This window comes from Athene noctua, chromosome 5, assembly GCF_965140245.1.
Source record: "Athene noctua chromosome 5, bAthNoc1.hap1.1, whole genome shotgun sequence".
In the NCBI taxonomy this organism is placed as follows: domain Eukaryota; kingdom Metazoa; phylum Chordata; class Aves; order Strigiformes; family Strigidae; genus Athene; species Athene noctua.
This window is the reverse complement of record NC_134041.1, coordinates 3,434,081-3,461,866: the sequence shown is the minus strand read 5'-3', so window position 1 is coordinate 3,461,866 and position 27,786 is coordinate 3,434,081. Positions and strand designations below refer to the sequence as shown.

Here is a 27,786-nt window from a genome sequence, read left to right as displayed (position 1 = left end):
CCGTTCCCCCGGCGGCTGAAGCCCCGGGAGGCCGCTCCCCGGCCCGCTGCGCCACGGAGCTCACCGGGCGGGTAAGCGGCGGCCCCACCGCTTTCCGGCGGCTGAGCGGCGGGCTGGCAGCGGGTCGCCGCCCGAGCGGCTCCTCCGCCCCCTTTACGGCGGCCGCGGAGGGCCGCGGTGATGGCGCGTTAACCGCCCGCCGCCCCGCACCGGCGGCGGCTCCGGGAGGGGTGAGCGGGTCGCGGCCGGCGGAGGGACTCGGGGCGGGGGGAAGCGCTGGCCGGAACGGGAGCGCGGCCCGCGGCGCCGGGCGGGATGAAACGCCTCGGTGGTGGCGGCGAGGAGGCGGCCGCTACCGGGCGGCGTCCCGGGCCCGGGGCTGCGCTGCCGGCCGGCCCGTTTGTGGGAGTCGCGCGGGGTGCGCAGCCCCTTTCGCGGGGAGCGGGGTGTGGGCCGGCGGCTGCCCGCCCTGCTCGGCCCGCCGGCGGGCGGCTCTGGGAGTCACCGGGGCCGCCGTCGCTTCCCGCCGGGAGGCGGCTCGGGATCCCCCCCGACCATCCGCCGTCTGCTGACAGAGCCGCGGGAGTCACCGTGGGGTACAGAGAGCCGCCTGGCCCGGCTGTGCAGAGCCGGAGTAGGAACCGGCGAGTCGGGAGGCGGCTTCTCTGCGAACAGCTCCTACTTGGCTTTAAATCCGGGATGGGTAAAGTGTTCGCTCTTTGCTACAGGATTTCAAAAAACCCCTCTGTCTTCCTCCACCTGCCCTTTACAGAGTAGTATTTCTAACTGTCTTGATCACGTGGAAAGGGGTAACCCCTTAAAAATGACCTCTTAGTATTCTGTCTGGGACTTCTGTGTGGGTTTTGCTGACTGTCATCGCTGCTGATTGAGTTTCTTCCCAGGTAGAAAAAAGGTGAAGGGGGTCTTCATGCTTAATTAATAAAGATAGTCACATTTAGACTTCATTCCTGCCTTTTCTCGGTGGTTGCATCGGCAGGTTATTTTGCTTTTCTGTTGTTAATGAAAACAAATTCTGTTAGGTTTGGTGTTTGGTTGTTGGTTGTTTTTTTTTTTTCCATCACTATTAACAAAAGCCACCTCACTGCAATCATCCCCCCTCAGAGGCTGAGTGATGAGGGCTCTGAGGGGCAGGACTTCACTTTTCATTAAGAGGTGTGTCTTGTCACTCTGTAAAGTAACACGCTAGTAGTATATGTTCTAGATAACTTCTTAAGTGAGACAACTTCACTATAAAACCATTAGCTTTCGATTTAATAACGGGGGTTGCATTGTGCCTGTTGGGCTTGAATCTGTATTCCCTGTGACCTCCTCCTGATGCTGTTCCATTAATTTCAGTGGAATAATTACTGATGCCACCTTACATTGATGGGAAGAGCTGGCGTTTTTCCAGTGGAATAAATGTGCCTGTTTTGTGTTAGCATTCTTCTTAGAAGTCTTTCCACGTCTTTAGCATAGTGCTAGGGAAGAAATGTAACTGGATGAAAGAAAAATGTGTCGCGATGACCATCGTCTTTTAAAGGAAAATGAGCTACTCTCTCATTTCAGTAATTTTTCCTCTGGGCCGTTTTGGAGCAGCAGAGTTTGTTTCATTTCTAATTTTAGCCAGAGGGAGCTTTTACAGATATTGGCTTTTAGGCAATCAGTGGCCTCTGCGTAAATGCGCGTTGCTGACTGATCATGTGAGGGCAGGCTGGACCAAACACATCTCTTGAAGAAGTTCATCTTACCGACTTTGCCATCTAGAGTCAGTGATACAGTCTCTCCTTGTTTTTCCTAAAGAAAAAAGAGGGAGGAAAATAGGCGGGAAATTAAAACCCAACCTTAAATTGTCTTTCCCTTCTCCTACAAAACCCCAGTTTAACACAAGGCTAATCGTAGTAGGGTTGTGGCCATTTGTTATTTTCACTAGCAAAAACCAGTCAGTCTTCCCACATGTTTGTGAGCTTGTGTTTCCTCTTGTTCCATCAAAAAGACTAAGAACTAATATAATGGAATAGTGGAAAAACATGCTAGGGGTGGCTTGAGCAGTAGGCTACTGATTTCCTTGCCCTATGTACTGATCCCAGAAACAATGTGAGTCCCCTCATCTGGCACCCTGACATCTTCACACTGTCCTCAATTACACTATCAGTGGTTAGGCTTTACTTAAAATATGCTCCCAGTGGAGAGAAGTAACATGGTTTATAGTCTTTGTCCTGCTTTTGATCCCAACTCAGTCGACAGTAACACGTGGAAAAGTGAATATGGTTCTAGATTCTCCTTTTAAAGTAAGGAGGTTATGCACAGCATCAGTCGTTGTGTGTGCTTCTGGTCCAAGTTTATCAATTAGATAGTTTACTTTTGTTCACGTCATCATCTGATGTTATCACAATTTGGCTAACAATTCAGTGAAGGTTGCAGCGGTGTACCACTCTTGATCAACTGTTGATGTTCCACAAGAGCTCCTGTTGAAGCAGGAGCTCTTACTTTTTCAGCCATCTATGCAAGGGTTTGGGCTACTAAATATCGTCAACAAAACCTCCCGTCTGAACTAATTTTAAAGTTAACCATTAACAGAATACATGCAGTGAAGGAAGCTCAATTAATGGCACACTTCCTGCTACAAATGGCGCAGGTGGGCTGTGAAGGGAGTTGTGTCCCATATTCTCAGATTTCTCAGAAACAGGGATAAAGGTAGTATATATTCCTGCTGTATTATTACCAGTTTAGGTTGCTTTTAAGGTCAAGTCCATCTTGTGTCAGTTCTCCAGACTAAGAGTGCATGCCCTCCTGCCCCCACCTTGGAAAATTTATAACCATTTTTTGCAAAATTAATCTGCATTGTAGTGTTTTTTACCACCATTTTACAACTCATTCTTACAATACAGCTGGAATATTGTAGACAACATGATCAAATCGGAAGGGAGCCTTTTTTGCACTGCAAGTGATAATTAGATGTAAAGTAAACACGCATTTCATGACAATATTCTAGTCATCTTCTGCTGTTACCTCTAGCAAGTTAATTCTGTACAAAATTATGTCACTGTTACTCCACACACCTTCAGTACTATGCATTTTGTGCCTTGCACACAGACAGCAAAACATCTTGCACTTTGTTTTAAAATTCCTCCAATGCCCGTAAACTTGGCTTAGAAAATTCTTGATTAGAAGTCTGAAGCTCCTGCTGTTTTTAAAACCAAGATTTGTTTACTGGTGCTCAGAACCCCTGATGTGGGGGGGAAAAAGTGCTTATTGTATTCTATTCAGCAGAAGAGAATAGCATCTATTCTGTTTAGTGAAATGCATCATAGCTCTTCGTTTCACTGCCAATTAGAATGAGTATGCCAGCGCAGGTTATACGCTCTAGATCAGTTTGTTGGGCAATAGAGAGCTGTTGGAGAACATTATATTTTATTTCGCTTTGTGTAGTAATTTTATTGGTGTATATTTGGAATTAAATTATTTTATTACTTATTCATGGAACATGCGATTGCTTCTCAGTCCCTGGTAGTGAAAGATTCTGCAGGTTTATTGCTGTTTCTGGTCATGTTAGGCTTAAGTACCCAGGTGGGCTGGTGGTGATACTATACCCTGTGTTCTCAGTGCCCATGGATATGTTTGTATTTTTATTTTTACAGTAGCAGAATTGAACGTCTTACAAGACAGCGATGGCTTTTTCTCTAGAATTTGAATATGGAGGCCACGGGGACAGATGAAGTAGAAAAGATAAAATCAAAGTTTATGTCTGCATGGCACAACATGAAATACAGTAAGTGAAGCAGTGGATGGTAAGATCCTGTCTCCGCTGAAAGGAATGGAATGTTTCTTGGTGACATGAATGGGATCATGATTCAGAAACTTAAATAATATTAATAGTAAAAATGCAAGATGGCACTTGAAACCGTTTTTACTTTGATACTATAAACAGCCCAAGTAAACTCCTCTAGCTTTTCATTTTTCAAACAAGTTTGCATAATTCCTTTTAAAACTAGTTATTTTGAAAATAGTAAATACATTATGTAAATGACACTAGATTTGCATAGACTTTAAATAGGGGTATTATGGAATCATCTGCACAAAGATTATTTTTTTTTAAATGTACTTTTCTGGAAAAAATAGGATGGCGTGTAAAATACAAACTGCACTGAAGAGTGCACTTCACACACTTGAGTAACACACTTTTCCACAGTTGAACATCAGTAATTTTTTTGTAAGCAACCACATTTTCAAGTGTGCCCTTTACTAATCTGTCCTGAACTTTAATTTTTCTTCTTGCCTTCTAAGACTGAGGTCACTCAGATTTACCACCAGATTTCTGATAAATTTTGTTAATTCTAATAACTGAGCCTTGGAGATGTCTGGCAAGATGAAAAGATGCTTTTCTGCTCCTTTCTTTAAGGCTACCACATGGCTGAAGGGGAATAGTAGTCATTACACCCTCTATGTGATAGGAAAAGTTCAAGAAACTCTCTGTGGATTTAGGATATAAAAGACTGTAGAATTAAGACTGAAGTGAAAAAGCTACTGTCTGGGGACACTGTCAAAACCTAAAAACTGAATTCTGGCCCTTTGAATTTGTCCATCACTACTACCACCCCTTTTGTGTCTGAAAGCTGCAATTTAATTTTTTGAGGAAGTATGTTTAATTAATCCTAACAATTTCTGCAGAGTAGTCCCATTGTGTTAAGGTTCAAACACTCATATATGGGGAACATCGTTACTTTTAAACCAGAACTCTGTGTTTTGTAGAGCTATTAAACTTTTTGTCATTTATGAAAGCAAAACCCAATTTCAGTACATTTTCTCTATATTCCCTTTTCAAGGGTTTACCTCTGGCTTAACCAGATGTTATTAGCAATTCCCTTTTGGAATACTTTAGTCGGAAATTTGTATTTGTTTTGCATCTATTTTAGGTTGGGTGTTGAAAACAAAAACTTACTTCAGTAGAAACTCTCCAGTCTTTCTGCTGGGAAAATGTTACCACTTCAAAACCGACGGTATGTACGTAGCACTTCACTCATTCCAGTCTTATTTGGCAGGAGCTCTGTAGATATAGTTTTAATCTTCTAGAAAGACTGTCATTAACAATTACCGAATTCAAAATGTGAATACGAAAAGCTTAGAAAATACTCATTTAAATGTCCAACACCACCTGTACAAAGAGTCACTACGCCAAGACTTTTGTTATCGTTTTGCAGAATGCAGTTTTCTAAGAATCTCTCTCTATTTGGCCATTTACATTTAGGTGAATTAAGCAGTTGCAAGTCAGTGATTCCATTGGCACAGTAATGTTGGCTGCATTTTTTTTTTTCTTTCCCCCCAGCTGGCACATTTGTTAGTTTGCCTTTCAATTTTCCTTTCTTGTATTTGAAGTGATTGTTACTTTCTGCAAGTTTGCCCTGTTTTTCTAACAGAATAGTTGTATGTTTTTTGCCTTTCCTTCTAATAAGAGAAGTACCATACCAAGTTACAAATGAATTTGTGCTTTGCCTTGCAGAATCTGGTGAACTCTCTACAGATGGGTCCAATTTTGATAAAATCAACACAGAGATTTCAGGAAATGTTGAGGAGTTTCGTAAAGATTTTATTTCTAGAATATGGCTGACTTACAGAGAGGAGTTTCCTCAGATAAAGGGGTCTGCGTTAACCACAGACTGTGGTTGGGGTTGCACACTGAGAACGGGTCAGATGCTGCTGGCTCAAGGACTTATGCTTCACTTTCTTGGTAGAGGTAAGTTATGAGAGAAGATCTCTACCCGGCATGGTAGGGAGTGTGATGCTCTTTATGTAGCCCACATCAAAAGTGCAAACGGGTTTTGATTCTGGACTCCTCGTTAATATTGGAATTGTTACATTGCGTCAGAGCAGTCATCTAGCTGTCCTACTCCTCCATTTCTGAAAAAGGCAATACCAAAGTCTGTCAAAGGGAGATCCTGGCAACTCCACAGAAGCTAACTGTGAAGTAAAATACTACAAAAAATTTGTGATCCCATACCTGGGTATTGTTATTACCCATGCAGCTGGCCAGTTCTCTTGAAACTTGCTTGTTCCTTGAACTCAAAATGTGGAAATGAATTCCACAGCCTGTAGCTGTGAGCTATGGCAAAAGTGATGTTCCTTTATTAGTTTTAAAGTTGTACATTATTAAATTTCTTCTAGTATTAATATATTGAGTTAATAGAAGGATTCTAATCTAACTTCAATGCATCATTCCTTGTGTTGAAATTTTCACCGTTTCATTTCCTCCCTTCCCCCCATGTACTTACAGAGGAACTTCCCTTTTTTTCTTATTACTGCCTATCTCCAAATACTCTCAGTCACAGAACCAGCTTTAGGAGCCTGGGAACACTTTTGCTTTCATAGGCTGAGAGTGCACATCCTCTCCGTTCTTCCAAGTTCAGCTGTGTCCTGTGTAGAGGTATTTTTGGTTGTCATAGTTTACCCCCTTTTCTTGTCAATCCCTTTCATAATCTACCACATTGCTCCTTTCAAACAGTCGCTCACGTCCTCTGTCACCACTTCTTGTTGTCAGAATGATCCAAGACATGGGCCTGAAGCCACCCAGGCATGTTAGTTAGAAAGAATACAGCATATTGTTTACTCAGCCATTTGTTGGAGCCCAGGAATACTTTCGTAGAAGATAGTTGTGAAAGCCTGTTTGATAATAGTTTGCACTTACTGTGCAAATATGATGTAAACTGTGAACATAGTCCCAAACCAGCTGCATCACAAAGTCATCTTTCTTGGCTGTGTGTCATGGCCGAACAGTCAGATTGGCTTACTGAATGTTCCTTTTGCTGTAGATATTTAAGGCATAAATCATGCATTATCCTTTTCAACTGACTGTAGATATTAAAACCTATGAAAATACTTCTGCTGAGAACACAGATCCCTTAAATATAACTTTTGTAATATGTACATTTTTTTAAAAAATTTTGATCAGAAGACTACCTGAGTAGGAATGCGTAACAGCTCATTCTGCAGTAACCCCAAACAAAAAAAGCCTCAGGTTTAGATCTTTAAAATTCGTGGTTATAAAAGAATTCCTTGCACTGTCCCCCATGCATCCTAATCTGGAAAGCGATTTGGTGATTCCAGAGTGCTAGTGTTTCTGTGGCAATCCAAATGCATAGAAAAACAGAATGTGGATGGTCTTTCTGGACTACTTTACTCATCACCTTGTCTTCTGACAGCTGGTGAATTATCTTTTGAAAAGCTTTTTATGAGGTCTGGGTAGCTTTTGAAACATATTTAAGTGTTTACATGAAGTTTTTCATCGCTGTTTACTGTTTTCCCAGGGATGTTTTCATTATGGTTTAATGGTATTGTTTCTGTTACAAAGCAAAACTTGACTGCAGTCTACTAGCTGGAATACTTCCACTGCTATGTGGAATGTTCCAGATACTGCTGAATGATGTTGTAAATGAGTTTTTATTTTCAATATTAAGGTACAGGTTAAGTTTTACTTGGAAATGCCAGTGCTTAAGACACTGACTTAAATTTGAAGCTCACAGTAGAGGAATAGCAAGGCCTGTGATGCTACGTGGAGCTTACACATGCATCTGCCTGGGTCTGCAATGAAAAACTGGCCCGAGGTTTCACGGAGAGGTGCCACCTGTGGTAAGGGCCAGTGATGTGGGGTGGTTGTTGCACTAAAGAGTGGGTGATATGGATTACGGCCATTACCAGCAATACTTGTGACATTACTGGAGCCCTGAGTTAGGTTTTAGAATTAAAATATAGTTGCCTCTGCGCTTCTCCTTTGTTTCTCAAAGACTTTTACATAGGTACTTTAGTAGCAATTCTGAGGAGGGCTGCAGTTCTTGCTCTGTGTCAGAAAAGGTTCCTCTGGCTGCTGTAATGGTGGTTTTCTGAACCTCCTGGAGTTTACCCAGGCCTGGCTCGCTGAGCAAAAGCCCCTCATCTGTAGGGTTTGTTCCTGCTTGCACGTGGCAGCCCTCTGGCAGGTTCATTTGAGGCCTTCAGGCTGTGTTCTGCTCTAGCAGCATGCTCGCTGTGTTGCGGAGCTTTCCTCACACGCTTTGTGTTTGCAAGTTGTTGTTTGAACTTGTGGGAGAGACTCGGTCATCTGACAAGGGCAGCACTGCTGTTCCCTAGATGTGCTGAACCACACACGTTACGCTGAAGGGGAACGCTGGGTGGAGAACACCTGGAGAAACCTTTAAAAGCTAGAAATGCAGACAGTAGTACTGTGCTGAATAATATTTCAACAAGTTTGTCTCATAATTTATGTAAAGAATTCACAAAAGAAATTTTGTCTGGTTTTCTGCTGATCCGCTTTGACATTTTGCCAGGAAGAAGTGTTTGTTTTTACATGAATAATGCCTCAGGTTTGCTTTTGGGTTTTTTTTGATAACTGACAAACTAGAAGAATTAAAAACTGCTTTTGAAACTTCTTGTCTGACGTGCATAAAACTCTTTAGATGGTAATAAATAGCCAACTTTCATATTTTTAATATGATAGTTCTAATCTCTGCCTTGTAAGCAGGTATATCTTGTGTATTTAACTGACTGGGATCATGGAGGCTGACCACTCTCTTGGATACAATAAATTGCTAACAAATGTACCATTAGTAGTGTTTGGTTTCACCTATCGTTCAGCAGAAAATCAAAGCAAATCATACTCCACTGGAATTCTTTGTTTAGATTTTAACACTGACATCTACATCTCAACATGTGAAGTACATACTATTAGTTTAAGGAACACTGGGGAGAAATGAATGTGCTTTGCAAATTACACCAAAAAGTTAATATTAAGCCTAATATGCAATCTTAAAATTTCTTGCTGCAGCCTGGGTCTGGCCAGACGCGTTGGACATTGACAATTCAGATTCTGAATCATGGACAGCCCATACAGTGAAAAAGCTGACAGCATCATTCGAAGCATCGCTTACAGCAGAGAGAGAACCCAAGATCCTGTCAAATCATCATCAGGGAACGTTAAAGAGAAACTGTGATGACAATGAAATGAGAAATGAAGTTTATCATAGAAAAATAATTTCTTGGTTTGGCGACTCTCCGCTGTCAGCTTTTGGCTTACATCAGCTAATAGAATATGGAAAGAAGTCTGGGAAAATTGCTGGAGATTGGTATGGGCCTGCAGTTGTTGCACACATTTTAAGGTAAAAATACCTTTATTCTTTGTTGTTACTGTGCCTTACACATTACAGGAGAAGCATTTCAAAGTGTCATGAGATTACTTCAGCTTAAGTGAGCATCTAACTGTTCATTATTGGCTTTGTAAAATGTCCGTATTAGTAGCAATTCTAGAGATTTTTCAGAGACAGGGAGGGAGACAGCAGTAGGTGCATGAGCTGACTCTGAGCTTTTGTTCAATTTTATTTCAGGAAAAAAACAACATTCCTGTTTTCCTGTCCTTTGGGCAGTAGAAGTCCCACGTATCTCTCCCAAACCTAGGTCTTTTAAGTAGAGCTGCATTTAATGAAATGTTCTAAAAACTAACCACTCTTTCAACCTTGGAACATGCATAACATTATAGATTTTTTTTTTTTTATACTGTAACCTGGGGGCTGTAATGTACTGATAGTGTAATGAAATGTCAGAGCTAAAATTGATGTTTTCAGCATTTCTTTGCACACATCAAATTCTTGTGAAACTGTAAATGTATGGGACTATTAATATTATAATTATATCACAGTAAAAGTAAAGGGTCTGTGACATTCAGTGTGGTTAAAAAAAAAAAAGTCGAAAGTCAAATTTCTCCATACTATGTGCCTTTATATGCCATTTCTTGGAATATTACAGATTTTGTTTTGTCTTTTGTTAATAGCCGTATTACATGATTGTGTTCTCAGTGGATTCTAGTTTACCTGTAAGCTGAATCACTAACAAGTCATTTAAGCAGCAGAAGCCAAAGTTCATATGTTTATCTATGTGAAGAGGAGAATTTGATATTTAGCATAAAAGAAGCTGATATTTAATATAAAAGTATATTAATGTTGAGTGAATCTGTGCTGAAATAATCAGGCGTATATGTGTGCATACGTGCAAATGCATACAGTGATGTGAGAAGTTAGCATTATTTATGTGTTCTGGTTTTTTCTGATGATAGAAACTGCCAGAATTGGTTTTGCTTGCTTTAAATTGCTGTAGCCTGTTTACGTAGTGGGAGCCAGGGGGGGGGGGGGGGGGGGGTGGTCAGGAATTACATCCAACGCAAACCTACGGGTGATTTCCAACACTGCAAAGGTTTCCTTTCCTATTTCTCCTTTCTCTCTTACAGCAGTACTAACAATGTATAGCTCTCTCATAACTTGAGAACGACTGTATTAAATGATTCCTCAAAATATATTGTGAAATAAAGGGATAGTGACCATTTAATGCAAGCGTGTATTGAAGTCAAAGGCTAATCTTCTATTTTGAACAGTTTAATTTCTTTACAAATGTTGTCCTTGATTGACGATTATGTTCCAGACTACCGACATATATTTTCTTTTTAGTTTTTAGGTCCATTACTCTTACTCTTTTGAGAATAGCCTAATATTGCAATTATCTTTTTGAAAGTTTTGGAGAAACCTTACAGCTTTCTATGCGCTAGCCTTTATTTCCGTAGACATGAGGTGCTAATTTGTGGCTAGTTATGTGAACTCAGGTCAACCGAAGAGATCTATCCAGTTGAAAACGGGATTTTTATCAGCAAATGTAGCCTTTATTATGCCAATATACATGACAGAAAATTGTTGTCAACAGAAAGAAATTAGGTAGTGAATATGAATTTCATTGTATGTTAATGTACTTCTTTGGGCTTTTTTTGTGGTTTTCATTGTTTTTTCTAAATAGCCAGACATTGTCATCTTTGCTTGGGAAAAACATGTTGCCATATACAATGGATCTTGGTATCCAGTGTTTAAAAACAAAACAAACAAAAATCTCCCCCATCTGTATTTATCAGGAATGGAAGGTGTCTTGAATTGTAAAAAAAGAACAAAACCCCCCTCCAAAACAGAACAAAAAACCCTAACAAACAATTAAAACCAACCTGTTTCTAAAAATCAAATAACTTATGTTTATTTACTGTTAATTTCTTTAAAATCAGAGATGAGTTAAATAGTTTTGTGTTTGTACTTAGAAAAGCTGTTGAAGAAGCGAGAGACCCTGAGCTACAAGGAGTAACAGTCTATGTTGCTCAGGATTGTACAGGTAAATGTTGTGATTATGTAGATTTTTACAAACATTTTAGATATATTTTTATGCCTTTCAGTAAGCACTTAAAAATAGAGCTCTAAAGGGAAAAAAAAAATCACAAATCAAAAATGGATCCACAAAATTGAGATTACGTAGACAAAGGGGTTCTCGATATATACAGATGTTTGTTCTCTTTGAGATTCAGACATCACGACTTGAAAGCTTTGTACATTGCTTGTGTGGTATCTTAGAGCGGAATTCCAAATCCAGCGAGATAACCTTTCCTTACAATCTGCCTGTTGCAACTTTTTGGATTTAAAACAGTTAATAACCTGTTTTGTACTCGCATCAATGTTGTTGTAGCAATAAGCTAGTAAGAACTTTCATATCTTACTAAAAATAACCCCCCAAAACTAACTAAACAACCGAAAAATACTGCAGTTAGATTTGTTAGTTACATTTTATTTGTCTTTTGCATCACGGGATTCTCTTTTACCTATTTTTCTAGCAGGAAAAAAAACACTGCACCAGTCTCTTAGACTAGTAACAAGTCATTTTTGCTTGGAGTTCAAAGATGTGAGCAGGATAGTGAACCCCAGACAGTGGTAACCTTTCCTCTGCTCCAGCGTGGCATTTTAAATAATCAATAATGGGCAGGGGAGCTTAGAGCTCTGGATGTTCAGGAGCAGAAAATGATGACAAGATAAACTAAACGTGCAGTGAAACTTTACACTAATGACTATAGTCTTTCAAATCTAAGCACAATGTATTACTTCAGTAGCCATGTTTAGCTGCCAGAAATTTTAGTTATGTCATAACTGATCTTGGGGTAGGACAGACGAGACCAACATCCCTGGGTAATCAATCAAACTGGTTTTAAAGAGACACTGTTTAATCATACACTGCAAACCAGTTTCACCTGACTTACAATGACAGTGGAAACTTAAAATTCTATTAATTTTTCACTTCTTTGTTCTGCTGATGATTTTCGCATCTCTCTCAGTTTGGAGGGAATAAGCAATAATACTACGTTATTTTTTTTCACTCATTTTCAATGACTGTGTTAACTTTAGACAGTGAACTTGAGTATTTATTAAAATCAATTATTGTCTTTTTTCCTTTAACATGTGGACGTTTCTGTTAGTTGTGGGCTTTCAAGTTTTAAATTACTCCTTTTAGAAGTAGTTTATATGAAGTGAATAAATATTTATTGGCTTTCTCCTAGCCTACCCCTTCTGCATTTCCTTGGCAATGTATCTTAGCTCAGCAGCAGCAGATTACCATTCTACAAAACATTGCTGAAAATAAGGAGGCATAACTGGTTTTCATCAGAGTCACTCAGGAGTTGTATTTCAGGAGGACAGTAAGATTTTGAAGGACTGCAGTTTTAATTTGTCAAACTTAGTGATGACATGTTGTAGGTGTGTCTTTAGAAGAGCTAGCAGTCATATTTTAAATATGAATATTTCTGTGTGTCTCCTTTCAGTCTACAGTTCAGATGTTATTGACAGACAGTGTTCTTTTATGGATTCTGGAAAAGCAGACACAAAAGCTGTAATTATATTAGTTCCTGTGAGACTCGGTGGAGAGAGAACAAACATGGACTACTTGGAGTTTGTAAAGGTACGAAATGAGAGTTCAACCATTTTTCAAATAGTAGCACTAGGTGATATGAAAAGCGACTTCATGATGGTAATCTTCTACCTATTAAATGTGTGGTGGTGATTTTACAGTTGAAGGTTGTAAAGTTTGACTTTACAGATTTTAAATTTCCCTATTACAAGATCAGACATAATTGCAGAGCACATGATGTCCCTTGGTAAAGCCGTGATAACTGTCTTACTCCTAAAGTAGCTACCTGAAAAGACGTTAATGCAGTGGCTCAAATTACAAATGGTAATTTCGTTACATATGCTATTAGAGTTGGGCTGTATTAAGTATCAGTCAGCATTTTAAAATATAAATATACCAAATTCCTTTTTCTGTTTTTTTTTTTTTTTTTTCTTAAATGCCAAGTGGTTTAAGGTTGTTGCTTTTGTCTGTTCTCATTTTCTTTTGTCTTTTTCTTGCCCTTAAAAGAGGGGATAGAAATTTTTGATCTCTTTAGTTTCTACTTCAGGTGTGTTTTCACTGTCTGGACATTAGGATGAATGTTTCTGAGGACAGTGATGCAGGAGTAGCAAGCAGTCACCACAGATGAAAACGAACTGGAAAAAAGTAAAACTCAAAGCAGAGGGGAGGAGGGTCTATGCTGTCCTCTGTTTTCAGCAGAGATTCTGCACATGGGGCTAGCACTTTTAAGATGTTACTGTAATCCTGCCTCTTGAGCACAAGAATAACAACAGAGCTCTAAAGGAAAAAAAAATAAACTCAAAAATGGATCCACAAAATTGAGATTATGTAGACAAAGGGGTTCTCAATATATACAGATGTTTGTTCTCTTTGAGATTCAGACATCAGGACTTGAAAGCTCTCGAGCTCGATCACTCTCTTAGGGGAGAGACTGTTCTCCTAGCCCTGCTGCTTTATCATTTTCCATGCTGCTGTTTATCTGTCTTTAATTTTTAAAAGACCATAATGTAGTAGCATGAAAAAAATCTGAGAGTCTCTTTTTTTTGGGGGGGGAGGGCAACTGTCTCATCTCCATAAACTTTTAGGAAAACAATTGGGTTTTAATGGCATGGGGAGACTGAGTGATGAAGCCTTTTATTTAAATGATGTACTATTAAATTGTTTTTCTTTCCTGATTCTTTTCCTCGTATTTTCAGACAGCTGATTTTTGGAAAATTTTTAATTCTTTCCTGATTAATTCTGACGCGGTTAAGCTTGTGGTCTTAAACATGATCTACCTTACTTTTCTTTCAACATTAACTGCAGAAAAGCCTTTGAATGAGTCAGGTCCGGGAAGACACACAGTGCCTTTGCTTGTAAGCTAACAAACAGTTGCTTCTGCAACTTTCATAAGGCTTTCTCAGCGAAAGAAAAGTGACTCCAGCTCTTTAATACTGGCTTTTATTATTGACGTCTATCTATGGCTCAGTTTAGCTCTCAAAAACACTCTTTTGCCAGAGTAAAGTAAGTCTGAATGGCACTGGGTTTTGTAGCACTGTCACGTTGTCTTGGCTTGCCTGGTACAACTGGCTTTACTGGGATTTCTGCTGCTCATTTAGCAAGCCCGGTGCTGCCCTTTGCAGTCCGTGGTAATGGAGACTGTGATAAGAGGGCTTTCAATTGCGTATATTAGTCACTCCAATCTCTAGCTTGACTTCACAAGAAGCGACTAAATTTCTTGGGGTCTTGATTTAAGTTAAAAATGCAGATTTTAGAATGTAGTACAAGAGGTAATTTTTACAAAGGATTTTATATTTATGGATGAAAATTGATAAATTTTTTATCATTCACTTTTACAAGAAAATTCCCATAGATTAAACAGTTATTCATAACTCTAAGAAGCTTCGCTCCCTTTCTGTTTCACTGGCAGAGGATGTGTCCTCCTTAGCTGTTTCAGCCTTTGCCTCTGCTCTGCCTAAATGCTCTGTAATGCTCAGCCATGGAGGAGCATTTTCTAAAAAAGCCTTCTCGTTCATATTTTAAATAAGCAGCCTTTCTCTTAACCCTTATAAATCATGCTGAAGTTGACTTTATTAGCATCTCAGGTGAGGAGTACAATAGTTTTTGTTGTGTTGCACTATTTTGTCATTGTCTGAGCAGAGAAAGTTTGATCTCAAGAAGCTTTGGTTTTATTAGTCCATGAAATATCAATAATTTTGTTGAGAGAAATTTTCCCTACTTACACAGTGATAATGTAACAGTTATGCTTTTAATCGTTGGTCTCTTAGAGGGGAGGATATAGATATAACTGCCAGATAATGGAGATTTCACTTTAGCTCAACTGATAGTCTTCTGGATTGCTGTCCCAAGTTTGGGCCAGCATCCAAGTCTTTGGACCCAACACTTGTCTAGTGCCACAAGAAAACCACTGTGATTTATGCTCATTTAAAGGCTGTTCAGTTTTCAAAGTATTTAATGGTCTTGGGCTTCAGTTTCATTAGAACAGTTGGGCTCAGCTTTCTGAAGTGCTCAAGCTGGCAAAATTCAGCTCCCGCTGGAGTTGGTGGGATAACTAATGGAGAACTGTGTTAAGCCAAGACTGAATATTCACAAAAATCCTAATGAGCTCTGGTGAGAAACAGAACCTCATGAAAGCAGAAAGAGTAGAAATATGTTGAAGGGAGAAGGAGGAAAGTCCTCTGTACCTTCTTCCACTCCTTTCCTAGGTACTTCTTTTAATAGAAAATGATCAAGGGTGATTTCTTTGGTGTCCATCATCTGTGACTGCATCCAGAGCTTGTGGGTGATAGAGGAATTTCAGTCAGCTAAGCTACTGCACTGTTCTCACCTTGGCAAAATGGCGTGTATACGGGTAAATCCCTCTCCCTAATACTAGGAGATATATGCAGAAAATCAACATTTAATGATGTAGTGATAAGTCTGCTGGGTCTGTGTGCCAGCACAGACACGTGGATCAGAGAACCCAACTCTTCAACCTGAATGAACAGAGATGCCCTGGCAGTGCTGATGTGACTGTAGCGCAGAGCTGGTCTCCCAGCTCTTTCTGCCCATAGTGGCTCCTCGCTTTGCCCTGGCTGGAGGAGTAGATTTATTTCTTTCTTTACACCTCCAGACTGAAATGACTTCTGTATCTCACCCCCTGTCCCTCTGGAAGTCCCATACGGTGTATTTGTAATGGCTCTTTCTCAAAGTTGCTACATACCGATGGCTCCGATTCCTCTACCCTCACAGTCAACGTCCAGTAAGGTTTATGGGGCTTGTCTGTCGTGTGTCTCGCTCTCCTCCCTTATTTTGGGCTGCTGTTTTTAGAGCTGTATCTTGTAATTGCTCTTGCTTCAACTGGCGTTTCTCCCTATGATGTAAAAGTTCATACTCTAGACATTTGAATACAAAAAGAAGAGGGCCCCCAGGGCCACCGAATGTAAATGTCTATGAACTCTAAATCTGAATACTTGGATATCTTTTTGACTAAGCAACCTGTGCTCAACTTGTATGACATGTTTTGTCTCCTCCCCCAAAATGATACTGCCAATTCTCTCACTGTGTGGGCATCTCATGAAAAGGGAGGACTACCTCTGGAATATCTGGTGGAATGTTTTCACTTTGGTCAATTCTAAGCTTCTAAAAATTGAGTCAAGCCCCAGAACGTCATGAAGTCAGTCTTTTTAAAAAAAAAAAAAAAAAAAAAAAAGCTATTTGCCTAAAAGCAGTAAAGAAAGAGCAGAGATTTTAATTCAGTTCAATACTTACTCTGATTAACACTGTCCTAATTATTCAATGTTCTCATTGTAGGGAATTTTAAGCCTTGAGTATTGTGTTGGTATTATTGGTGGCAAACCCAAGCAGTCGTATTACTTTGCTGGATTTCAAGGTTAGTGTTTTAATATGTTATGTCTCTTCAATATTTTTCTTTAAGAGTTAGGAAGTTAATATCAAACCAGTGGGAAACAGCATGATTAAAATAGCAAAATGAGTACCTTATTAATTCATCATATCTACCCAAGTCCAGTCATTTGTCATTTACCCCACAGAGTAATTGGATTCTGTAAAATGTACATTTAATTTCCGCTGTTGCATAAACAAGGCATAATTTATCTGTTTCACAAAACTTCAGGAGCGTTTGCTGTTACTATCTGGCAGTTCTTATTTACGTATTTACTTTTTACTAGTTTAAGTGGTGTTAGTTGATGCTTAAATGACAAGCAATATATTCTTCCTGTCAGAATGAAGTAGCACAATGCATTTTTCATATGCAAACTCCAGAATATAATTGTGTGTTTGTAAAAGTAATTTTATCACCAAAAATTAAATGACAGTCTCATCACTTTATAAAAATTCTGCTTATACAAGCATATTTGATTATGCAAAAGTTAATCTGTCCTGCAAAAACCTATGCTTCAGTCAATGAGTATCAGCCTGGCAAGCAGTTACTTGCTGGCTTTTTTTTCAGCTGTTCTGCATAGAAATTGGATTGTAAGCAGTGTAATAATAAGGTGTTTTTTGAATTACTTGTCTTCTGTTTTGTCCTTGTAGATGACAGTTTGATTTACATGGATCCTCATTACTGCCAATCTTTTGTAGATGTCAGCATAAAGGATTTCCCTCTTGAGGTAGTATGGATATAGACCTGGCACTGTTTTCTTCCCGTATGAATCAAACGCTAATTATTTAGAGATGTTCTAGCTAGCTGCATCTTTACGGTTTTACAGTTACATGTTATTTATCAAAGTTCTGCCCTCCTTTATAGGCCTATAATCAACAAAAATGACCAGAGGTTAAAAACTCAAGATGGGGTTTTAATTTTTACTTCATTAATCTTCATCTGTTTCTTTTTAATCATTAGAAAACCTTGTAACATATGATCATTTAAGTAATTTTCCACCAAAGAAAATAGATAATGTGTGGAGATCTTAAACCTGAGTTATTTGGATTTGGTTTTGTTAGTTTGTCTTTTTGGTCAATTTTGTTTTATTCTAAATTCAATTTGCGGTCAACATCATGGAGAGAATTACAGTAGTATTCAATAGTAGATGTCTGTTGTCAGTTTGGAACCAGAGTTCCTCTGGGTTTACCTGCTGCTTCTTTATCCAGGAACTCATACTATTTCTGTACTGGAGTAGGTGGTTAACATTTTAAATGTAACTTTTGCTGCTGACAGCTTTGCAGGTCACTTCTTTAGCTCCATACAAGTATAAATTTTTGAGGCTTATCAGGGATGATTGTGGTTGAGTAGATGAATTTTATTCAAGTCTTCTGAACCATTTCTTTCAACAAGTTTTATTATTATTTTTAATCAAATTATTTTTATGGAATAGTGCTTTCCCAGAAGCTGACAGGTCTGAAGGTATAGGTACTGCTTTTGGTCTTTCTTACCCCTTAACCCCTTTCTAGACCGTGACTTTCTGGGTTCATCTAGATGTAGTGACTTCAGCTTTTCAGGCTATGCCTCAGTCTTAAAAATCATGCTTGTTTTTTTCACAGTAGTGTTTTTTCACAGTAGTGTTTTCCATTTTCTTTAACCCGAAAATAGATAGAGCTAAAGGAAGTTATTAAAGGACTGAATTTACAAGTACCATGAGACAACATTATCAGTTGCAGAAGTAAGTGTTCAATAGCCACAGTACTCACAGCAGAAGTACTCGGTGCCATCTGTACGAACTATCCTTCTTGACCTTGGGTCCAGCTTCCACACGAACTTCCAGCCTCTTCGGAGCAACTCTTCATTCAGTGTAGAAACACTCTCTGAGTGCATCCACTGCTAGCATCAGCTGCTCTAGAACAGGAACAGTAGTAGTTCCTCCTGCCACTGAGTTCTGTAAAGTTAAGTCCTCCTAAACACGGAAACACAGCTTCAGAAACAACATACTGCATTTAAATAAGGAAGAGGAATATGGATTAGTCTCCATCACCTCCACAGTACTAGCTAGTGTAGGATTGTTAAAGGTTTGCAGTAAAGTTCTGTAAACAGGGAAGCGAGTCAGGCACAGCTCTTACACACTGAGTAGGTGATCTTAAATTGACTGTTTACAGTTTGAATGTAAATCAAATGGTGTGTAATGAAGTTATGTATCTTCACAGCTTCTGTTTTGTATAGCAGCTAAGAGTTAAGTTCAACTGAGAACAGTAGAGTGAACTAAAGTGGTCCTGTCTATTGTTATCATGAAAAGAAAGATCAGTTAATGTAGGTTGAAGTTGATCACAATGCCTTAAGCAAAATACCATCAAATAGTACAAATAGTACTTATGTATATCAAAGGACTTACACAGGGCTGTTGCCAAATCCTAGGGCCAACTTAAGGCAAACACTACTTATTTTTCAGTATTTATGCTTAGCAAGATGCTTTAATTAGTGTGACATATAATATAGAAGTAGAAGATTCTCTAGAGAATGAGAAGATTCTGAACTAAAAAAAAAGGAAAATAGCAGCAAAAAGGAAAATACCCTAGACAGAAGCTTCCATTATTTTTAGAGATGCGTTTAGATACACCCTGTTGAGCTGTTTGGAAGAAGAGTTGGTGAGTTCCAGCTCTACCTATTTGTATTGTGGCAGCAGCTAGAGATTAGAACAAAGATCCTTGCCCCTTTATGCTAATAACTGTAGTAAAATACGGTGCCTTCTCTGAAGATTTTACAGTTTAATTGGGTAAGCCAGACAAAAGATGGGAAGAGCACAAAGAAGCAGAGCTGAAGTGACTTCCTTAAGGTCACATCGTAGCTCAGTAGCCAAGCTACAAAAAATACACCTATTTCTGGTTTCAGTTCCCATGACTAATCCTCCAGATTGTGCTGGAACCTGGCATTAGTATGAATTTCCAAATAATAATAATAATAATGTTTTAAAATGTATTTTGAAGGTACACGAGCTGCCAGCTTGGTTTGATCACATCCTAATGCTTTTCTGCAGACAGAAAATATATTGCAATTTAATGCTTAGTGCATTTAATAGTATTATATCTTTGTCCAGAAATGTCAAAAGTAAACAGAAATTGCTTTCTTAGTGTGGATAGTTCCTTGTTAGATTTATCTGCAGGGAGTATTTTCAAAATTGACAAATTGTCCAGAATAAGTTGGAAATCAATCCACTCTGTATTAGCTTCCAGAATCCATTTGTTTGGAGGAGTGAAGAAAAAAAAAAAAAAAGCCTACCCACTTCTCTTTGTTGTACAGTGATTTGTGTAGCATTAAGACTACTGCCCTGAACAGCACAGCACAACTGAAGTTACAGTGTTGCTGAAATAGGTAAGGCAGGGTTCGATTTATGTATTTGATGACTCAGGAACGAATATTCAAAGTACAGTTTCTTCATATACAATTTGAACAGAATTAGGAGAAAAAACAGTGGATAAAATCAATCTTGTAGAAATAGTGCTTCTCACTTTGCTGGTATTTTTTAGCCGAGGTTTAATAGAAATACCTCTCTTAGGTTTGCGATCAGAAGTAAAGGAGAATATACCTCAATATGTAAAAGTATTACACTGACAGATACCCTCAGATTAGGTAACTGGTGCTGTCGTCTTCTGTAGATTGACTTTTCTGATTGGCAAAAAAAAAAGATAAAATGGGTTTCTAACGTACAGAGTGCTTGATGTTAGCTGTTGGGGATTGCTGTTGCTGTAGTCAAATTAGATTGTAACCGTTGTTAGTTTTCTTTTATAGAGGAAAGCTGGTGGTGTTGGTAAGAAATCTCCTGCCCGGCTGTGTCGGGGTGTTAGTGTTGTGTCAGTCAGCTGTCCTGGGGCTGTGCTGCCCCGCGCTCTGCCAGAGCAGCTCACGTGCAAACGGGCAGGGAAACAAACAGCACAGGATATTCACTGCAGAATATCCATCGTCGGGGCAAGTTTGTGAAAAACAAAATCTGCCTTTGAGTCCAGTGGTACCTCCGTTGCAGCCGTGGTGTGTTAGCATTTGTTACTGAGCAGCTGTAGCACGATTGCTAGTGATTTACTAGAGGTAGGATGACGGGGTAGTCCTGCCTGTTGGGAGCAGCATAAAGAGGACTCCCTTTGAGAGACAGCCAGGGGTGGCGAAATCATTTCAGTTGTTAGACAACGAGCTTCACCAAAACTACAGTGCCCGTATGAAATAAACAGCATATACTTCTCTCTGCTCTCGTAAACGGAGCATGAGGAGTGTGGGGAAGGGGATTTTGTATTTGTTTGGGTTTTTTTCTTTAAGCATGGCTGCTGATGGTATCAGTTCACAGCACTGTCAGAGCATCATCTGTCATGAAAAGAGATTTCACATTAGGAAAAAAACATTTATAAAGCAGGGCGTGTTGTTTGGTTTTTCTCCTACTTGTGAGTTATTGTAATATGGTTTTGCTTTTGTGGGTTTTGTGGGGTTTTTAACCCATTTCATTTACTAAAGGAAAATGCATGAGGTTGGTTTATTCCATTATGTCTCTTTTATAGAGGCTGGGGGAGGGAAAGGGGCAATGGGTGGTGGTAGTAAAGCAGTAATTGTAAGATAGTGCAAAAGCTGTTACAAATTCAATTTGCAGAAGAGCATTCACCTCCTCTGCCTTGGGAATATTCATAAAGTACTGCTCGGAGCGGCAGACCTTTGACAGATTTCAAACTAACATGATGTTGTGTGCAAGTTTGGTGAATGCAGCATAAACAGCAGGAGGTTTGATACATGTGGAGAAGAGTGGAATCACTTGAACCTTTGCGGGGGGGGGGGGGGGTGTGGAAGAGAGAACTTCAAAAGTGTGTTCTGGGTTTTAATTCAGGTGATACAGGGGACTGTATGTTAAAGCCGTTGGTGGAAGAAAAAAGTAAATGCGTCGGTCTGTGCCATTCTCAACCTTAACCATGTATTTCATGTTTTTTAATCTTGAAACTTGCAGTCATTCCACTGTCCTTCTCCCAAAAAGATGTCATTCAAAAAAATGGATCCGAGCTGCACAATAGGATTTTATTGTAGAACTGTGCAGGACTTTGAGAAGGCTTCTGAAGAAATAACGAAGGTGGGTGTCGGAGTTAGCAGATCGATGCCTCAGCCACAGCGGCGTGTGTGTGCTGCGTACGGATAAGGGGAGAGAATCAGCTTCGCTCTGCTAAGTAGACATCATTTTTTTCTTGATATTTATTGCCGCTTTTATAATCATCCGAAATCCAGCTTGTTTTTTATTTCATGCGGTTTCACCGATGGGTAAAACCCGGGCTGTGTTGTCAGGGGCGGGCTGTGGCGGAGCGGGCTGGCGGCCCCACGAGGTGGCACTCGTGAGGTGGGAATGTGGCCGTGGCCAGCCCCGCCACCCCGTAGCCCCACCGTGGGCAGCCCCACCACCCCACCGTGTCCCCACACCGTGGGCAGCCCCACCGTGCCCCCGGCGTGGCAGGGACGGCCGCAGGCAGCAGCCCCCGCCGGGACGCTCTGGAGCCTTCGAGCAGACCTGAATTGCCTGTTATTTCTTGTTCGCCTAAGAGCTTTTTCTCATGGTGTTTTGAAGTGTGTTTATGATTCAGTAACAATGTTTTGAAGTCTGTGGAGCAGGTATCACCCAGCAAACCTCTCTGGTCGCGTCCTTCCACTTGAAAAGCAGTAGCTTAGGTTCATTTAGGTCCAAATGTAATTTGACCTTTTTTTCCTTGACTGAGCATATGAAATGCAGCATTATTAATATGTTGTATTAGCTGTGGTAGCAAATTACTGGTTTGTGATTTTAAAAAGTAGTCTGTGAAAGGATGCGGTGGCAGCAGAATATAGTCACAATATTATTATTCTACCCACAGAGTTATCACAACAGCACAAAGAGTTAATGTTTGTACAGTGTTCTGTGTGTGCTGTTAAGTGGTATTAATATTACAGCCAAAAAAGCATTTTTAAACTTAATACTGTATATAGTCTTTATATATGGTTGATGCTGAAGTTAATTCTTACACAGCAAGGTAAAAAATAGATCTAAAGAAGTTCCTAAGCAACAGATACATGGAAAGTTTAAATAGTGAAGTTTCTATTCTTCCATGTTTTCCTGTTCTGTGATGTAGAAGAAAGAATGTAATAACATGGTAAAAATTAATTACAAAATTGGTTGCATTGGAAGTTTTCTTTCTTTTCTTTAAAGTTTGGGATTAAGTACATTTCTTTTTCTGAACATACGTTGTGAAGATAAGTCATGGCTGATATAAGTCTTGGAGCTATTATCCTGGTATATCTTCAATATTAGTGACATTATTTTATATATTTCAGGCACAGTAAGTTTGAAAACAGAGGAAAGTTTGGGTATAAATACAATGTGGGAAACAGTCTATGATCTTTCCTTCCTTCACATCCTTTGTTTTTTCCTGTTCTTCTGGGGTTTTTTCCCTTTTGTTTGCAATTTGAGTGTGGTAACTCTTGAACTATAAAGCACAGTATGCTCCCAGTGTGGCCTGTGTAAGCTAGACTGGAAAATTCAGGTTTCTTGCTGCTTTTCTGGGCAACGAGAAGTGGGAGAAAAGATTTAGCTTTTATTACATGAGGAGAAACCTTATGAGCCATATATTCAGTGATAGAGAAATTAGGGCATTGAAATCAAAGGGCCCAAATGGAGCGACTGGTGAGACTCCAAATCCCAGTCAGGTTACTCTTTCTGTCTGTACTTGCTAGTTAGGCAGCTATTGTGAAGTAGTTTAATAATACGTTCAATTAAATAAGTGATAGATGAAGGATTCCTAGCAACACATCTGGCCTTGAGAAGGATGGATTTGCTGACTGGTTGTGGTCTTACTTCTGTCTTGCACTTCCAGCTCAGCGGTTCCAGCCTGGCTTCCCAGTGCCACGGGGCAGCTCCAGGAGGTCAGCAAGAGGCTCTGGCCTTGCCCAGCACCTGGGGCTGCTCTGCTTTTTCCTGGCCGCAGCCTCTGCCGCTACTTTACTTTGTTACTTAACTGGTAGCAGTCTTCTCTTTCTGCTAAGGCATGTTTCCCTATCAAAACCCATGGCAGCAAATAAATAATCCGCTTGGGCTACAACTGCATTTGCCTGTTTGTAGCCCAGGTTCTTGGTAGAAACGAGGAGTCCTCTGAAGAACTGGACTGATTGAGCGTTGAACTTGGACGCAGTTCTGCACAAAGAATTAATTGTTGCCGTGGCAGTCTGAGTCTAACACTGAAATACTAAAACATATTGAAGTTTATCAGTAAACTTCTCTATAGAAATCACCACGGTGGCGTCCAAAGAACTTGCAGGTTCTTTAAAGTTTCAAATTCTCTGTGATCACTGAGTGAGATGTAGCTTAACAATAACTGCAGTAACTTTAGCCAAGTTCCACTTGACTCTTGTTTAGGCGTTTATGTTCTGTATTTAGTATTTCATCACCTCCCTTAGTACACGGAGGTAGAGAGGAGCTTTCAGGGAAGCTGAACCCAGGCCGTGGCAGTGGAACTGCAGGTGTGTTCCTGCCCTGACTTGGAGCGCCCAGCTTTAAAGGCACGCTGCTGGGTTGGTCCCCGAGCTGCACTACTCGGGTGAGTTTTCTGTTGCAAACTTGCAATTAGGAGCTGGTCAGAGTCCACCCATCCCCTTCGCAGACCAGCAAACAGCCACCATGTGGCTATCAATTCCTCTTTCTACTAAGCCAGCTTGTATTCAGCCCCTAGAGATGAAAGGGTTTGTATCCAATTATCTAGTCTTCTCAAGAAGCAAAGCATTTGTACGTCTTACAAACTTTTTTTCCTTCTAAGGCTCATTTGTTACTCTTCTTTTGCTTTTGCTTATTACTGTTTGCGTGTGTCTCCTCTATCTCCTTGCTCTTTTACCCAGGTTTCACATTAAAATAGCCAAATGCAATTACAATAGACAAGAATAAAGTGGAAAATTTCAGACCACAAGTAAAAATCAAGGATTTTACTGTCAGTGTGATGATTTTTTTTTTTTTTTTTTAAACACCCCTCTCAGCCCCTGTCTTTTTTTTAAATAGTTCTGTTACAAGACCTATTTAGGTTTTTACTAGTTTAGATTAATTGTTCTTACGAAATTACATTTAGTGATTTTTAGTTCCGCACAGTGTATACTTCTAGGCCAATGTAGTTCTGCATGTCACTGCATCACTGTGCTGTTTTTTCAAAGCAGGTTAAGAAATAAAAAATGGGGGGGGAATCAGTGAATAATTAAGTGTCTAAAGCAGCCTGAAAGGTGGATTTTTATTGGCTATTAAAGGCATTTTGCTGATCTGTTTTAGTATTTATCATTCCCCACCACAAGTTTTTTCTATGCTCAGTTTTCTTCTTTATAAATGTAGATTTTTGGTACCCTTGTTACCACAGCCTGTTAGTGTCATCAACCTCCTTTTAGCCATGTGCTCTTGATAGGCTTATTTACATAGGTGTGTCTGTGTTTAAACTTTTAATAAAAGAATTATTGTACATCTTGATGCAACCATAAAAGTATCTCTCCGAAATGCTTAGTTGCCACAGAATTCATACCTGTGCTTGAGGAGGCCATTAACTATTTTGTAGAGTTTTTATCTTCCTACAAGAGCTCCAGCTGCACTGAAACAAACAGCACGTAGAGGTGATCTGTATGGAACAAGATGAAAGGTTAGACATAAAATCAGCAGCTACCTGAAGCAGAAATGGAAGCAAATGTTTGTTTAACAGGAGGAGGGGATGTTTAGATTGTGCACTGATTTTGTTTTAATGTGATGCTGATAATAAAAATGAAAAATTAATTTTTTTACTTTGCAGTCATCGTCGGATAACTATCACTATTTACTGTGTTTCTTCATTTCCAATTAACGCTTTATCTGATATGTGTTTTACGTTGTAGATGCTGAAATCTTCATCGAAGGAGAAATACCCCTTGTTTACTTTTGTAAAGGGTCATTCTAGAGACTATGACTTTGCTTCCAGTCCACTCCGTGAAGAAAATGACCTTTTCTCTGAGGATGAAAAGAAAAGATTAAAAAGATTTAGTACAGAGGAGTTTGTCTTGCTTTAAAGACATTTTACACAAGATTATTGGCAGCTGTCCAGGAGAACACTTGCCTTTAGAAAAATAAAGAAAAAATGTATGTGTCTCCCTCCCCCAGAAAGGCAAGCTTGTGCTGAAATTGGTCTATTTTCATAAAGATTATAATGTTTTATATGTTAACAGTCTTTAAAATGTCATTTATAAATGTACTTACCAAATATTTTTTTTGTTCACTACTAGTTGGATGAGTTTAATGTCACATTGTGCTAGTGAAGACAGGCATTGTTTAGAGCCAGGGATGCTGAAATGTGCCTACGTCCTGGTCTTGCCCTCTTAAAAAGCTTGGCCAGTCCCTAAAGCCTGACTAGTGGCCCGAATGTCGTGTCGATCCGTGACAAATCTTGAGCAGAGGTTGCCAGGTATGTGTGGGTTTTGTGTCACGGACGCGTATCCATAGGTTCTGAGACCATGTTATTTCTGTTTGTAAGCAAAATTTGAGTTCTGTATTGATGTGGTAAGGGTAGAGCTCTCATCTGTCTTGCTACATAAGCCCAAATAATAGTTAATGCTGTAATCGTGACACACATCCTGAGCAGCACAGAGAAAGGTAAGTTTGATATATCAGTAGTAATTGTCAGTTGCAATACTGACATAATTATATAGGCTGAATTGTGAGTTAAGATACTATTTAGCAGTATGATTTTATAATGGTTTCTCATTAAGCTTGCTTTGGAGCCTTAATATGAGGAGTGAAGATAAAGTATCACCTTTCCCCACAATTTTTAAAGGTTATACTATTAATATTAACTACAACCAATCAAAGCAGCTAAAGACAATTATTAGAAGAGAGCAGTGTTTGTTTCCTGTTTCAACTGCTGTAATGTCGAGGCTTCTCTCCTATTAGTGCAGCTTTTAAATCAAAGCAAATGGAGGAGTGGATGTTAAAAATTCTGGGCTGTGATTTTTTTTATTTTTTTTTTTTTTTGATACATGTTATTACTGTACAAATGATTACTTGACAGTGTGTGTTCTCAGACTGCAAACAAATGTACATAAATAGTTTCATGTTTTAACAAAGTAAATGCAATATTTAAAATACGTATTAACACTGCTTGGAAAATAAAGAAGGTGTGAAAACAGTAAATGCATGTGCCTTTTTTATTAATATTAGATCCTCTAAAAGTGAATATAATCCTGCATCTAAAACAATATTGTAAGGTGTGAATACTCTGTTTATTTGCAATAAAGGCAAATTTTACTGTTGTGTTGTAAACCAAATGTTAACCTATTCTAAGTGCTGTTCAGGCACAGAAGGCACAAATGTTGCCGATCCAAATGATAAGCATCATGTGTATTCATTATAGCACCTTCTCTTTTTTTTTTTTTTTTTAATGAGAAAGAAGTGACTAATAGATAGGTTTCAGGCAGAACTAGATCAGGTATGTGTATGTGTCAGGGCTGGAGTGTGCACTTCCACGCGTTAATTAGGTTAATATTCCAAAAAGCCAAAATGAGAATGTGTTCACTTGTTTTCAGGAAAAAAACCCCACACATCATTTGTCTAAATTAGTAACCTCTGCACTGTTGAATCCTACTAATAATTGTCATGATATTACTTTTAAATGCTGTGGGTATGTGAGGATGTTTGGCTTGATCTTAATATTTTTCATTAATAGCCCAGAAGAGGGAGTAAACAACATATTTATGGAATTTAGATGTCAAAATGAGGAGAATTGTGAATGTCATTGAGAGCTAGAAAATAGAAGATTCTTGTTTAGTGAAGCACAAGTTAATATAGCTTTAGCAAAAATAATGCAAAACCATTGAGTGGTTCCTTTGGGTAACAGCAGACAGGAAATTGGACATGAAGTTGTACTTTGCTTTCACATTTTTAAAAAATGCAATCCTATGCTGTGTCATTAAAAGCTTCTGTCACAGAGCAGGGGGATATAATTGGTATAATCTGGTTTCACTGATGCTCTCCTTTCTGCTTACCTTTCCTTGAGGAAGGCATTAACTAATTAAAGTGCACAGAAGAACAAGAAAAATGATCAGGAGCCTGCAGGGATGGATTTAAGGAAGATTAACTTGTAGCTATGTGGCTTTGTTACTCTCGAGCTGAAGAGTGAGGGGAGGGAAGGAGGGAAGCA

At 39.3% G+C, this 27,786-nt stretch overlaps 1 protein-coding gene across 1 annotated transcript; it reads left to right on the top strand.

The window, feature by feature from the left end:
- Positions 1 to 26,780, top strand: ATG4C (autophagy related 4C cysteine peptidase). Its single transcript, XM_074906059.1, has 11 exons — positions 1 to 71; positions 3,639 to 3,769; positions 4,914 to 4,997; positions 5,498 to 5,731; positions 8,813 to 9,143; positions 11,111 to 11,181; positions 12,653 to 12,789; positions 16,531 to 16,609; positions 17,272 to 17,348; positions 21,588 to 21,707; positions 25,493 to 26,780. Exons 2-11 carry the CDS (start codon positions 3,694 to 3,696, stop codon positions 25,661 to 25,663), a joined length of 1,380 nt encoding a protein of 459 aa, XP_074762160.1. The 5' UTR covers positions 1 to 71; positions 3,639 to 3,693; the 3' UTR covers positions 25,664 to 26,780.
- The last annotated feature ends 1,006 nt before the right edge of the window (positions 26,781 to 27,786 follow it).

Bases quoted from the DNA above. Each gene is read 5' to 3' on its own strand.
- ATG4C (XM_074906059.1), top strand. From the start codon at position 3,694: ATGGAGGCCACGGGGACAGATGAAGTAGAAAAGATAAAATCAAAGTTT. The intron at 4,998-5,497 runs GTATGTACGTAG...TTTGCCTTGCAG, and splicing joins TTACCACTTCAAAACCGACG to AATCTGGTGAACTCTCTACA. The intron at 21,708-25,492 runs GTGGGTGTCGGA...TTTACGTTGTAG, and splicing joins CTTCTGAAGAAATAACGAAG to ATGCTGAAATCTTCATCGAA.